The sequence below is a fragment of the Gorilla gorilla genome, chromosome 8, assembly GCF_029281585.2.
Source record: "Gorilla gorilla gorilla isolate KB3781 chromosome 8, NHGRI_mGorGor1-v2.1_pri, whole genome shotgun sequence".
NCBI lineage: Eukaryota > Metazoa > Chordata > Mammalia > Primates > Hominidae > Gorilla > Gorilla gorilla.
In genome coordinates, this window is record NC_073232.2 from 36,043,929 (window position 1) to 36,058,268 (window position 14,340).

The following is a 14,340-nucleotide window of genomic DNA, read 5'->3' on the forward strand; positions in this document are numbered from 1 at the left end:
TGTTGCCATTTTCAGAAAATGTTACTAAGTCCTAATTTTGGTTATTAGTTATTCTATTCTTTGTGGTTTCCAATCCCAGTGAATTTCATAATTTGTAACTGAATTCACTTATAAATATAGCATCTCATTAAATTAGATAACATAATTGTCCTTTATTACTGAACTAACTGATCACAGCAAGGGCAGAAAACTAACAGATGTTAAGGCCTGGTTTAGACAACGACTTTTGCTTCTCTACCTCCTCAAACTCTGAACCAGCAGATCTTTGTTAGAATGGTGCTTAATCTTCATGTTCATCATTCCAACTGATGTGGAAAACAAAACTCTACTTTTATTTAGAGACAAGGTATTCTATCACCCAAGATGGAGTGCAGTGGCATGGTCATAATCCACTGCCGCCTGGAACTCCTGGGCTCAAGCAATCCTCCTGCCTCAGCCCCCTGAGTAGCTAGGACGCCAGGTGCACACCATCACACCTGGCTAATTTTTCTTCATTATTTTTTGTACCAATGGGGTCTTGCTATGTTGCCCAGGCTCGTCTTGAACTCCTGGCCTCAAGCAATTCTCCTGCCTGTGCCTCCCAAAGTGCTGGAATTAAAGACGTGAGCCACTGCACCTGGCCTCACTTTTATTTTAAGTTCCATGAAGGAGATGTGAATTGACATTTTCTCATTTCTGCGATACCTACTAACAACATATTTGCACATAACATCCCATGTGTTAGCTCCATTCTCATTTCACAGATCACCTTACATGAATATTTTTGTCATGAAAATCACAATTTCAATACTGGGTGCCACCCTTTTGCTTTGACTCACACTGTTAGCAAATAGTAAAATGGCCTTCCAGGGACTGTGCAAAATATGGAACGCTTCAAGAATGTGTGTGTCATCTTTATACAGGGGCCATGCTGATCTTCTCTACATTGTTCCAATTTTAGTATATGTGCTGCTGAAGCAAGCACAAAGCCCGACTTTTATACATGGATACTGATGAGTCATGAAACAGGCTTAGCTCTGTTCAATCCAACTAACCTACTTTACGCTCAGAGAATTCTGTTGAATGGCTTCCTTGTGAGGTACAATCTGAAAATATTTTAAAAACTTAAGGTAGAGATGCAAGCAGCTTGGGAGATTTTCATTATGAAAAACAGATCACTTTAGGGGTCAACCACAAGTTGGTGGCCACTACTCCAGCGAAGGACAATATGGAACCTTTCACTACCTAAGAAAATGTGCTACACAGAATGTAAAGGGGCTTTGGAGTACATTCCTGGTAGCAAAGAAAAAAAGAAACTATGATCTCTTCCTGCAACATTATTTGAACCTGACAGTTGAGAACAATCCCAACTAATATTTGCTAGAGAAAAGACAAACAAAAGCCTCCATGGGTAGCTTACCATGAAGGACAAGGCTAAGTCAAGGCTAAGATATGGTCTCCATATAAGGTTTTGAGCGTAGGTGGAAGGGTCAATTTGCTCACTCTGTGTGTGGCTAAAGCTTCCAGGAGGCCAGCTGCCAGAGCAGGGTGCTGGTGCTTTAGGAACAATGGCTGGGCATATAAACACTTGTATGTGAACTGAAAAAAGTCCTAACTTTGAAGTCTACATATGGATCACCATGAAGGCTGAGGGATCTCAATCAGTAAGAGCATCCTTGTAGCAAAGGTCAATCATTTCCAGACTGCAGGACCAGTCTCAATGGCAACAATGCAGCAACAGAATCACTGGTAACAAAAGAATGATTAGAATGTCCTTTTTCCCCTCCTGATTTATAAAAGAGGACTGTCTTCCTTGGACTTAAGGAACCCCTTTGGTTCCTGAAAAATTCAAGGCAGAGGGCACAGCAGATGGCCCCCAGGGGGACAGTTCAAGATTATCTGCCAAACTGGACATTTCAAGACTCAAATAACCAACTAGAAAAATTAAACAGGTGATAGTATTTTTTATCCCATGCATAGGGGTTATAATTGGAATGAAATGAATGATATTGGGATCCCTATGGATTAAGTTCGTAAAAGTCCTGAGATAAAAAAATTCTATACCTGGTTGGACACAGTGGCTCATGCCTGTAATTCCAGCACTTTGGAAAGCCAAGGTAGATGGATTGCTTGAGCCTAGGAGTTTGAGACCACCCTAAGCAACATGGCAAAACCTCATCTCTACAAAAAATACATAAAATTAGCTGAGCATGGTGGTATGTGCTTGTAGTCCCAGCTACTTGGGAGGCTGAGGTGGGAGAATCTCCTTAGCCCACGGCTTGAGGCTGTGGTGACCTGTGATCGTGCCCCTGCACTCCAGCCCAGGTGACAGAGTGAGACCCTGTCTCAGAAACAAAACAAAACAAAAAGAATCCTACACGCATTGCTGCTTCTAACTAGTCTAGCCTTTTGCTTGATTTCTGGCTGATGAAGTAGGCTAATTCACTGCCATTCTAAAATTACCTGACCCAAACTATGGCATCTCAACTGATGTATAAGATGCAATCATGATAATTATTTTAAACCTCTATTTAGTGTTAACTAGCCTTTTATTGTAAACATTTACATACTAAACCACTAACAACAGCATATTTTTCTGTAGTCCATCCCTAGACATATTAAGAAAAAACATCAAAACTCTGCTGAACAAAAAGCCTGACTATACTTGATGATTCATAAAATATAGTGGGCATGAGGGGTGTTCTAAAATAAGAGAGATATGGCCAGCCATGGTGGCTCATGCCTGTGATCCTAGCACTTTGGGAGGCCAAAGCGGGTGGATCACTTGAAGTCAGGAGTTCGAGACCAGCCTGGCCAACACAGTGAAACCCCATCTCTACTAAAAATACAAAAATTAGCCAGAAAATGCTTAAACCCGGGAGGTGGAGGTTGCAGTGAGTCGACTGTGCCACTGCACTCCAGCCTGGGCAACAGAGCAAGACTCCATCTCAAAAAATAAATAAATAAAAATAAAATAAGAGGTAATTTCACCCCAGGAACTTTAATAAGGTTATGTACACAGATAATTTGATATACTTTACCAATTTAGTATCTTGCCTGTCTGTGTAGAATTAACTATTTACATCTACTAATAGACATAAGCATCTTGGGTGCTCAAGTGCTCATCTTTGTAAATTACCACCAAGGCTAAAAGGAAGGGACAAAAAAGAGGCCTCTTGTCTCACTGGGGTATTACATAGTAGAAGTCCTTTGATGGCAAAAACCTATGCTGAGTTTACTTATCTAAAGTAGGCGAAGATTTAAATGAAGAATTCTCCATTTCTTCTCTAGTCTGATATATTACAATTGCAAGTCAGCTAGGGGTCAGATAAGAGCTATCTGCAGGCTTAAAACAGTATTAATAATAATGGTAGCCAGGTGCAGCAGCTCATGCCTATAATCTAAGCACTTTGGGAGGCCAAGATGGGTGGATCACTACAGTCCAGGAGTTTGAGGCCAGCCTGGGTAATATGGGGAAATCCCATCTCTACAAAAAATGCAAAAATTAGCTGGATGTGGTGGCACATGCCTGTAGTCCCAGCTACTGAGGAGGCTGAGGCAGGGGGATTGCTTGAGCCCAAGAGACAGAGGTTGCAGGGAGCCAATATCACACCATTGCACTCCAGCCCGGGTGACAGAGCCAGACCCTGTCTCAAATAATAATAATAATAAAGGTAATAATAGGAGTCACAGTAGTTTCAGCTAATGATGCTGATAAGCATGGGCTAGGCACTGAATCAAATGCTATATAATCTTACTTATATACAACCACCTTGAGATATATTTAGTATCCCCCTTTTTATATCAGAAAACATATTTGGTGATAAATAAGGTCCCCAAGCTTACACACTTAACAAGTGGGAAAGCAAGGAATTAAATCCAGTCTTGTGTGAATTTAAAGCCTCTTTTCTCTTTATCACCCATCTATGGCTTGTCTTCAATAAAGGAAAAGTTTATCCAATAAAAGCTGTCTTTCTTCCCTTTGCCCATACCAATTAAAAATAAAAACATCAAAATATACTAGAAATAGAAAAGGAAAAAAATAATGAAACTATAGTATCTGGCAATAGCGATCAACAATCACCTAGGGATAACCTAACATCCGTATTCTTCAAAGAAAGCAACTTAAAGCAAAGAGGCACTCAAAAGACAATAACTGCTATTGATGTTTAACACAGCATTTCTGAAGGAAAAGTACATAAGCAGAGGTTAGAACAATACCATAAAAGGGTGAAGAAGTTCAATATTGAGTTAAAAAGTGGCCGGGCGCAGTGGCTTAACGCCTGTAATCCCAGTACTTTGGAAGGCCAAGGCGGGTGGATCACGAGGTCAGGAGTTCAAGACCAGCCTGACCAACATGGTGAAACCCCATCTCTACTAAAAATACAAAAATTAGTCAGGTGTGGTGGTGTGCACCAGTAATCCCAGCTACTCAGGGGGCTGAGGCAGGAGAATCACTTGAACCCGGGAGGTGGAGATTGCAGTGAGCTGAGATTGCGCCACTGCACTCTAGCCTGAGTGACGGGGGAGACTCCATGTCAAAAAAAAAAAAAAGTAAACTAAAAGTTAAAGTCCACATTTTATAAAACTAATAAAACTGATAAGAAACCTCTTTAGCTAACAGATCACATGGCCAAAAACATGGGTTTACAAATAACAAACATCAGTCAATATTATAAGAGAAGATGAATCCTACTGTATAGTCTTCTTTTATATTGCCCAATCCAAGCAACTGCTTTTCTTCCTAACTGATTTGTGTTGCTATTTGTCACTATATCCCCATAATTATGTTAACCTTCTTATTAATTTAATATTTCTGACTTGAGTGAGAAACACCAACGAATCACTGTTGCCCCTCAAGAACAAGCAGGTTTAAAAAACCTGTAACATGCAAAACACAGATCTAAAAAACCTTTTAAACACACAAGTTTAAAAATCCAAAACAAAACCAGCTACTGTACCTTTCCAACTTATCCACTGCATTTACATTTGCTTTTTTCTTTATTAAAAATTCCACCATTTGCTGCTTTTTTCCACTTACTGCAAGTAAAAGTGGTGTGAGGTCATCCTGTAAGACAGCAAAAACAAGTTAAAATGCATAAAATTACATATTTCTCGGCTGAACTGAAAACTCTATGTCAGACCCTTTGAACTGAAACATAGAAAATAGAAAACAAATAAAAAACACTTGCTTCCCTTGGAAACACCCCTTCTCTGCCTCACCACATGAACTCCACTCATCTCCAAAACTCACTTCAAATTGTTACCGGTTCTAAGAATATTTGCTTCTATCACACCATTTGGCATGGCATATTGTATTTACTGGATTGTTTCCCATCAAAACCAAGAGCTTCTAGGCTGAGCACAGTGGCTCCCGCCTGTAATACCAGCACTTTGGGAGGCTGAGGTGGGTGGATCACCTGAGGTCAGGAGTTCGAGGCCCGCCTGGCCAACATGGCAAAACCCCATCTCTACTAAAAATACAAAAATTAGCTGGGCATGGTGGTGGGTACCTGTAATCCCAGCTACTCGGGAGGCTGAGGCAGGAGAATTGCTTGAACCCGGGAGGCAGAGGCAGAGGTTGCAGTGAGCCGAGATCGCGCCTCTGCACTTTAGCCAGGGAGACAGAGCAAGACTCTGTCTCAAAAAAAAAAGATTTGCCTTTAACAAATTGTGTTTTCACAAGTATTTACAATAAATGCATAAAAGAAAGGTGTACTGCCTAATGCTTCTTTAAAAGTATCAACATTTAAAGTAAAATCTTAGACAATTAAGTTATTTTAAAATACTTTCAGTCAGGGAATGCTTGTGCTTCCAAATACAGAAAACTAACCCTTACATATGTCACTGTTGAAACAAATGCATTTCAAATACTGTAAAAATAAAGTTGGTTGATCTATACCTTGTTTTTTGCTTCAATATTTGCATCATACAAAAGCAGCTTTGTTGCTACTGATATGTCCTCATTATAGACAGCATAGTGAAGAGCAGTGTTGCCATGGACATCTGCAAGATTTGGATCAGCACCATGTTCTAGCAGAATAGTTGCACATTTCTCTTCCTGGCATTGTACAGCCTGGGAGTATTACACCAAGAAACAGATCATAAATTCTAGGAATGCAAAATAAACACTCCACAGGTTTCACCAATTAGTTATATTTTAATGAGATAAATTCATTTTCATTCTATGTATTTAAGTCAAATCCATCTCATGCTGAAAGAGCTGGCTACTATATACCTTCATCAGAGCTGTCCTGTTTTCGTTGTCACACACATTGAGCTGGCATTTTCTGTCCACCAGGAGAGTTACTACTTCTGGATGACCATTGGCACAGGCCAAATGTAGAGCCGTCCTATGAGAGTGACAGGACTTTTTATAAACTGTAGTGCACTGTCTCAAAACATACAATGATTCATAAAATTATAAACATTAAATAGCATGTTGATATGGTTTGGCTGTGTCCCCACCCAAATCTCATCTTGGCTGTGTCCCCAACCAAATCCCAAATTGTAGTTCCCATGAACCCTACGTGTGGTGAGGGGGACTCAGTGGGAGGTAACTGAATCATGAGGGTGGTTCCCTCGTGCTGCTGCTCTTGTGATAGTGAGTTCTCACAATATCTGATGGTTTCTTAAGGGGCTTTTCCCTCTTTTGCTTGGCACTTCTCCTTGCTGACACCATGTCAAGGACATGTTTGCTTCTCCTTCTGCCCTGATTGTTAAGTTTCCTGAGGCCTCCCCAACCAGGCTGAACTGTGAGTTAATTAAACCTCTTTCCTTTATAAATTACCCATATAATAAAGGGTATGTCTTTATTAGCAGCATGAGAACAGACTAATACACATGTTAATCCTCTGCCTTCAAAACAAGTATTTAATTTTCTTCTGAAAACAGTACAATATTTATTAGCTCTTACTACTCACCATATTAATGAAAGAGCAACCTATCTGAATAGAAAAGGCTTGACCTTTAGACTCAGTTCAACTTGGGGCTGAATCCTACTTTAAGCTGTCACTTACTCATTATGGCTTAGTAAGTGCCTCAGTTTCCTCGTCAATAAAATGGGGATCAAAATTGTAGCTATCTCATAGGACGCCACTGGGATGCTTACATGAGAATCTATGCAAAATGTTTAGAACAGTTCCTAGCACAAATAACAGCTCAATAATTGTTAGATATAATTACCATTACTACTATTTAATAAAGATGTTTAAATTAAATGAAATGATACAATTATACCTAGTTGACAGTATGTTTTAAAGATCAGTGATAAGGCCAGGCATGGCGGCTCATGCCTGGATCCCAGAGCTTTGGGAAGCTGAGGTAGGATGACTGCTTGAGTCCAAGAGTTTGAGACCAGCCTGGGCAACATAGTGAGACTCCATCTCTATAAAAATTTAAAAAGTAGCCAGGCATGGTGGTGAACACCTGTGGTCCCAGCTACTCAGGAGGCTAAGGCCAAAGAATCGCTTGAGCCCAGGAGGTTGAGGCTATAGTGAGCTGTGATTGTGCCACTGTACTCTAGCCTGGACAACAGAGAGAGACCCTGTCTACAAAAAAAAAAAAAAAATTAGAGATAACACAGTATTTCAGTGATTCTAAGATGCTCATTTTCTCACATTTCAATATCTCTGACATTGGAATGCCACTTGTAATTCATGATTTATTACAACTATAATTGGAAGCATTTTTAAAATTGAAAAACAGATTTTTAAAACAAAGTAATTCTTACTGTGTTTTCAAGAAACTTCAACACAAAAGAAACTCAGGATTCGAATAGGTTGGCTCATTTTATTCAATATTTAGATTTATAGAATATATGCAGATATTTCCAATGACTAATATTCGTGTTTAAGACATAAATTTACAAAAGGGTAGTTAAAGGTTATTTCTTATAATTTTCTACCTTCAGAAACACTTTTGTTTATAAAGAGGGGTTGGGTGCAGTGACTCATGCCTGTAATCCCAACACTTTGGGAAGCCGAGGCAGGCAGATTACTTGAGGTCAGGAATTCAAGATCAGCCTGACCAACATGGTAAAACCCCATCTCTGCTAAAAATACAAAAATTAGCCGGACATGGTGGCACGTGCCTGTAATCCCAGCTACTCGAGGGGGCTGAGGCAGGAGAATCACTTGAACCCTGGTGGCGGAGTTGGAGTAAGCCGAGATCACGCCACTTTACTCCAGCCTGCGTGTCAGAGCATAATCTCCTCTCAAAAAAATAAATAAATAAGAGGAGGGAGGAAAAGCTTCAATTGAGATTGCCCTAATAGTCTAATCTTAAATCTCTCAACTTGCTCAGGCTGGGCAGGTATGTAAACATAAAGGTTTTGAGGATGGAAAGGTCCTGAGAGATAGTAGACTATGTTTTCATCTGCAATTGCCTTGACCTGAATGAATGCACTCCACTCTGGCCTTTCTTTCCTCTTAGCTCCTAAGGAATCCACAGATCCACTTTGGATTACCCTCTTCTAAGGCCTGCTCACACCCTTAACAGGACTTTTCATATGGGATCCCAAATGGATTCTCCCTCCCACCAACAGCTCTCATAATTGACCAGCATCTGTCCTCTATAAACATTCAAACATTCTTTGCCAAAACAAATGCTAAGAGACCAGACCAGTCTCAACACAGGAGCCAAGCAGCTCACCAGAACTTCTCTCAGGCTTGATTTCCTGGGGATGAGTTAAATACCTGCTTCCAGAAGTGCAGGAGATTCACATCAAGCTCTCTGAAGACAGTTTTATATGAGAAATCAGCACCTTTCCATCCTCCCTGACAGCTCTGTAAATTTGTCATAAAATGCATTCCCAAATTCATAGCAGATTAGCTACATTATGTATTACAATGCTAAGGCAAGACTGAAATAGTTTAGAACACCACACAGCACTTATATATATATATGAAGTTCCTGTTGTGAAAGGGGAATAAATATCATATTCATGACTAAAATAGGGATTCACCTCTGACAGAAAAGAATTTGCATAGAAGTAAAATCCTCACTTCAAAGATATCAACTCTGGCCTGGTGCAGTGGCTCATGCCTGTAATTCCAGCACTTTGGGAGGCTGAGGCAGGCAGATCATCTGAGGTCAGGAGTTCGAGACCAACCTGGCCAACGTGGTGAAACCCCGTCTCTACTAAAAATACAAAAAAATTAGCCAGGCATGGTGGTGGGTGCCTGGAATCCCAGCTGTTTGGGAGGCTGAGGCACGAGAATTGCTTGAACCTGGGAGGAGAAGGTTACAGTGAGCCAAGATCATGCCAACTCACTCCAGCCCGGGAGACAGAGCGAGACTCCATCTCAAAAAAAAAAAAAAAAAAAGAAAAAAAAATCAGCTCTGCAAATCTTCATGTCCAGTACTGCTATGTTTCCAATTCAAAGATCAAGTCTATATTCTACCACATTTTATTAAAATACTACACACTTACATTAAGAAATATGCTTATAACTAGCGGTGGTTCACGCCTGTAATCCCAACACTTTCGGAGGCCAAGGCAGGCAGATCACTTGAGGTTAGGAGTTTGAGACCAGCCTGGCCAACAGGGTAGAACTCCATCTATACTAAAAATACAAAAATTAGCCAGGCATGGTGGCACGGGCCTGGAATCTCAGCTACTAGGGAGGCTGAGGCAGGAGAATTGCTTGAACCCAGGAGATGGATGTTGCACTGAGCCGAGATCACACCATCGCACTCCAGCCTGGGTGAAGAAGCGAGACTCCACCTCAAAAACAAAAAAGGCCAGGTGCGGTGGCTCATGCCTATAATCTCAGCACTTTGGGAGGCCGAGGCGGGCAGATCACAAGGTCAGGAGATCGAGACCACCCTGGCTAACACAGTGAAACCCCGTCTCTACTAGAAATACAAAAAAAAAAAAAAAAAAATTAGCTGTCCCAGCTACTCAGGAGACTGAGGCAGGAGAATCGCTTGAACCCGGGAAGCAGAGGTTGCAGTAAGCTGAGATCTGGCCACTGTACTCCAGCCTGGGCAACAGAGAGAGACTCTGTCTAAGAAAAAAAGAAAAAAGAGATAGCAGACTATGTCTGCTACATAACAGGTATTCAGGTTATGATTGATGAATAAATGGATTGAAAGAATGGAAAAATCATTAGGGAGTTCAATATTTTTAAATAAAATTCTTATAAAGTAGAGTAATTCTTTTATTCTTTTGCAATAATATTTATCTTTTTTTTGTTTTGTTTTGTTTTGTTTTTTTGAGATGGAGTCTCGCTCTGTCACCCAGGGTGGATTGCAGTGGTGCGATCTCAGCTCACTATACCCTCCGCCTCCCAGGTTCATGCTATTCTACTGCCTGCCTCAGTCTCCCAAGTAGCTGAGACTACAGGTGTGTACCACCACACCTGGCTAATATTTGTATTTTTACTACAGAAGGGTTTCACCACTTTGGCCAGGATGGTCTTGAATTCCTGGACTTAAGTGAGCCACCCTCCTCAGCCTCCCAAAGTGCTGGGATTACAGGCCTAAGCCATTGCATCCGGCCTAATTATCATTTATATTTGGTATTTTTATTGTTATAAGGACACAACTAAAATAAAATGATTGTACCTGTTTGCATATATAATAAATCTATAATAAAAACATGTATATGATAAAATGTATACATAAAATCTATAAATACAGATAAAAAGATACCCTTTACTTTCTCTTTTTTTATTTTTATTTTTTATCTTCTTAATTTTTGGTGGCGAGAACAAAGATCTCCTTTACCTTTCATTTTTAATAGAGACAGGGTCTTACTATGTTGCCCAGGCTAGTTTCGAACTCCTGGGTCAAGCAATCCTCCTGCCTGGGCCTCCCAAAGTGCTGGGATTACAGTCATGAGCCACCGGTGCCCAGCCAAGATCCCCTTTACTTCTGAAAAAGATAAAAGTTGTCAGACGATAGCAATCCACCAAAAAAAGGAAAAAAATAAAGTGGGAAATGATTTTTATCTGTGCAAGATTCATATTCCTCTCTTCCCAAGGATTACTTCATTAATAATAAATTTTCACTAGAACTTTAATACATACTCATTGCAGAAATCATAAAGAAAAAAGTTTGACTTATTATACAAATGCCCAGAAATAACAAATTTTACCACTTTTTTTTTTTTTTTTGAGACGGAGTCTTGCTCTGTCGCCCAGGCTGGAGTGCAGTGGCGTGATCTCCGCTCACTGCAAGCTCCGCCTCCCGGGTTCACGCCATTCTCCTGCCTCAGCCTCCGGAGTAGCTGGGACTACAGGCGCCCGCCACCATGCCCGGCTGATTTTTTTGTATTTTTAGTAGAGACGGGGTTTCACTGTGTTAGCCAGGGTGGTCTCGATCTCCTGACCTCGTGATCCGCCCGCCTCGGCCTCCCGAAGTGCTGGGATTACAGGCGTGAGACACCGCGCCCGGCCAAATTTTACCACGTTTTGTACATATTTTCAGCTAACACAAGACCACAGTCTGTATGTATAATCAAACTTTTTTTCTCACTTGAGATACCAAAGTATATCCTCACATGCCAATACACTTCTGTATCTACTGCCACTTTCTTTTCTTTCTTTTTTTTGAGACAGAGTTTTGCTCTTGCTGCCCAGGTTGGAGTGCAATGGCACGATCTTGGCTCACTGCAACCTCTGCCTCCCAGGTTCAAGCGATTCTCCTGCCTCAGTCTTCAGAGTAGCTGAGATTACAGGCTCCCGCCACCATGCCTAGCTAATTTTTGTATTTTTAGTAGAGACGGGGTTTCACCATGTTGGCCAAGCTGGTCTCGAACTTCTGACCTCAGGATATCCGCTTGCCTTGGTCTCCTAAAATGCTGGGTTTACAGGCGTGAGCCACCACGCCTGGCCTCTACTGCCACTTTCAATGGTCACATATTATCATGCACTGACATTTATTCACAAAATCCATTCTATGGGTTCTCCTTAATACACTGCTTAAGCAATGCTGAGAAAAACAAATTACTTGTATATCTATTTCCTAAAGGCATTTTATTCCTTTTTCTTTTTGAAAGATAGGGTCTTGCTCTGTTGTCACTGACATACCTCACTGCAGCCTAGAACTCCTGGGCTCAAGTGATGCTCCTGCCTCAGCCTTCCAAGTAGCTGAGACTATTAGAGATGGGGGGGGTGGGGGGGGGGGGTCTCGCTATAATGCCCAGGCTGGCCTTGAACTCCTGGCCTCAAGCAATCCTCCCGCCTCAGCCTCCCGAAGTGCTGTGATTACAGGCGCGAGCCACCGCGCCTGACGAATAACAGATTTTATATAAATAATTTTTAACCCAGAAGTTGCTATATATGGAAACTGCTTATCTCATTATGCACCTTTCCATAAAGTGTATGACATTATATCTTAAATGTGTACATTAAAAATAAAACGCTGTACGTGCTTTTGTTCGTTAATTCACTTTAAAATTGTCACTTAAGTGCTCTCTAAGGGGATTTCGGGGGGATCGGAAACCAGCTAGAGTTCTGTTTTTGTTTTTCTGCTCAGAAAGGCGGCCTGGGCGCCGGAGCCCTGCAAGGTGTCACCGTCCCAGGGGCTGCGGAGCCCGCGGGAGGCTGATCCAGGCCCTGAGTGGCTCCCACAAAAGGGGCCCCTCTTCCTGCCCGCCTACTCCAGTGGCACTCAGTCCGGGCTTGCGACGCCTATTACCTGTTCATCTTGTCTCTATCGTTCAAGCCATTCTTCCTGAGCAAAAGGATCTGCTGCACTTTCGCCACATTACCCGCGCTGGCAGCTTTGTGGATCTTGCCGAGATCTCGGTCTCGGACGTGGTAGCCGGGCCGCGAGTAGGCGCCCTCCCCCAGCTCGCCCCCGCCGCCCGCGCTGCTCCTCCGCCGCCGCGCGAAGGAGCCCAAGGGCGACTCGCCCTTCTTACTAAAAATCTTCTTCATGGCCCAGGCGACCGGGCTTCAGAGACACCTCATGTCTCTCTCGGCTCTTAACGGCCTCCGGAGCCCAACATAGCAAGTCAGCCCCGGCTGGCCGCAGCCTCCCAAAGGAAACTCCGCGGTTTCCAATCTCTCCCTCCGGGTTACCAAGCAAGCGATCCCGCTAGACACAAGTGCACATGCGCACCTCAGACGGCAAGGTCCACGCGCGTGCGCACGAAGGCCCAGTGGCCAAGTGTGCTCCGTGCGCATGTGCAAGGCCCAGACCTCGCAAATCTCGGCGACTGGGACGAGCCCTGCGTTCCTGTCAAACAAATGTCGGTGGGAGTCTGGCTGAGTGTTCAGGACGTTTGCGAAAAGAAGCCTCGCGCCTGTGGGGAAGCAGCCTTTACGCATGACTGGGACTGGAGTAGCGTGGAGTTTTAAGATGCTGAAGGCCTCTTCTCCGAGAAAACTCCCCTAAGAAACTCTCTGAATCTCCCTATCTCTCAGTCTATTCCCCTTCCGTGTCCCTTTGGGTGCCATCTGGTCTCCATGAGAACTTAACAGGTGCAACAACAGAGGGCACAGGATTTCGGAGATCGTGGCAATATGTGTCAAGTGCAAACTTACGAGGAGAAACCAATGCACATTCTCCAGAAGAAATGAGAACGCATTTCTGCATGCCTCCTTCCCCCACCCCACTGCCTTTGGCCCAGCCTTACGTTTTATTTTTTGCTTTTGATTTTCCAAAGTTACATCTCTTTCTTCTTCTTCTTCCCCCCCCCCCCCCCCCCCAACAGAGTCTCGCTCTGTCGCCCAGACTGTAGTGCAGTGGTGCAATCACGGCTCATTGCAGTCACCACCTCCTGGGCTCAACGATACTCCCACCTCAGCCTCCTGAGTGAGTAGCTGAGACTACAGATGCAAGCCACCACGCCCGGCTATTTTTGCATTTTTTGTAGAGACAGGGTCTCGCCACGTTGCCCAGACTGGTCTCCGACTCCAGGGCTCAAATGATGCTCCCATCTCAGCCTCCCAAAGTGCTGGGATTACAGGTGTGAACCACCACGCCCAGCCTAGATTGAATAATTTGACAACAAATTGGAATTAGCAACGCAGACGTCAAGTGGAGTCTCAGCAGAAATTGCTGCTGGAATGCACCTCCATATCTCTGGACAGCTCTAGGGTCCCTTGTGGAGGAGGTGGCTGGCCCCAGAACAGGCGTCTTTATTGCCAAGTGAGAAATGAGCAAAAACAAACCAACACTTCTCAGGCCTCTCCAGCTTAGCTAGATCAAATGGTTTTGATGTGGGAGAGTGGTTTCCACTATCGTCACCAAGAATTTTCCTCCTACACTACCCCAGCTAGAAAGTTATGTTGTCTCCTCAACATTCCCCAAGGTGATCTATGAAGCTAGTCAAGTCCCAGCACTTTAGGAGGCCGAGGTGGGTGGATTACCTGAGGTCAGGAGTTCGAGACCAGCCTGGCCAACGTG

General features: G+C 43.0%; 1 protein-coding gene and 1 non-coding gene across 17 annotated transcripts in view; both read right to left on the minus strand.

Annotated features, from left to right (window-relative positions):
* Nucleotides 1-13,057, minus strand: part of ANKRD26 (ankyrin repeat domain containing 26) — a 124,664-nt gene extending 111,607 nt beyond the window's left edge. For 12 of the 16 annotated variants that reach the window (XR_008669109.2, XR_008669110.2, XM_055353333.2 and 9 more), the window contains exons 1-4: nucleotides 12,625-13,041; nucleotides 6,218-6,332; nucleotides 5,882-6,055; nucleotides 4,941-5,047 (exon numbers count right to left, since the gene is read on the minus strand). Coding sequence is in view for 14 of the 16 variants with exons in the window: in XM_055353333.2 (XP_055209308.2) it covers nucleotides 4,941-5,047; nucleotides 5,882-6,055; nucleotides 6,218-6,332; nucleotides 12,625-12,866 (638 nt within the window). In the remaining 2 variants the exon portion in view is untranslated. Of the gene's footprint in view, nucleotides 1-4,940; nucleotides 5,048-5,881; nucleotides 6,056-6,217; nucleotides 6,333-10,710; nucleotides 10,858-12,624 lie in introns of all 16 variants that reach the window. The other 4 variants (XM_055353332.2, XM_055353345.2, XM_055353337.2 and 1 more) reach the window with 3 other exon arrangements.
* Nucleotides 858-964, minus strand: LOC115936184 (U6 spliceosomal RNA). Its single transcript, XR_004071745.1, has one exon. It is a non-coding gene; the product is annotated as a U6 spliceosomal RNA (small nuclear RNA).
* Nucleotides 13,058-14,340: the final 1,283 nt, after the last annotated feature.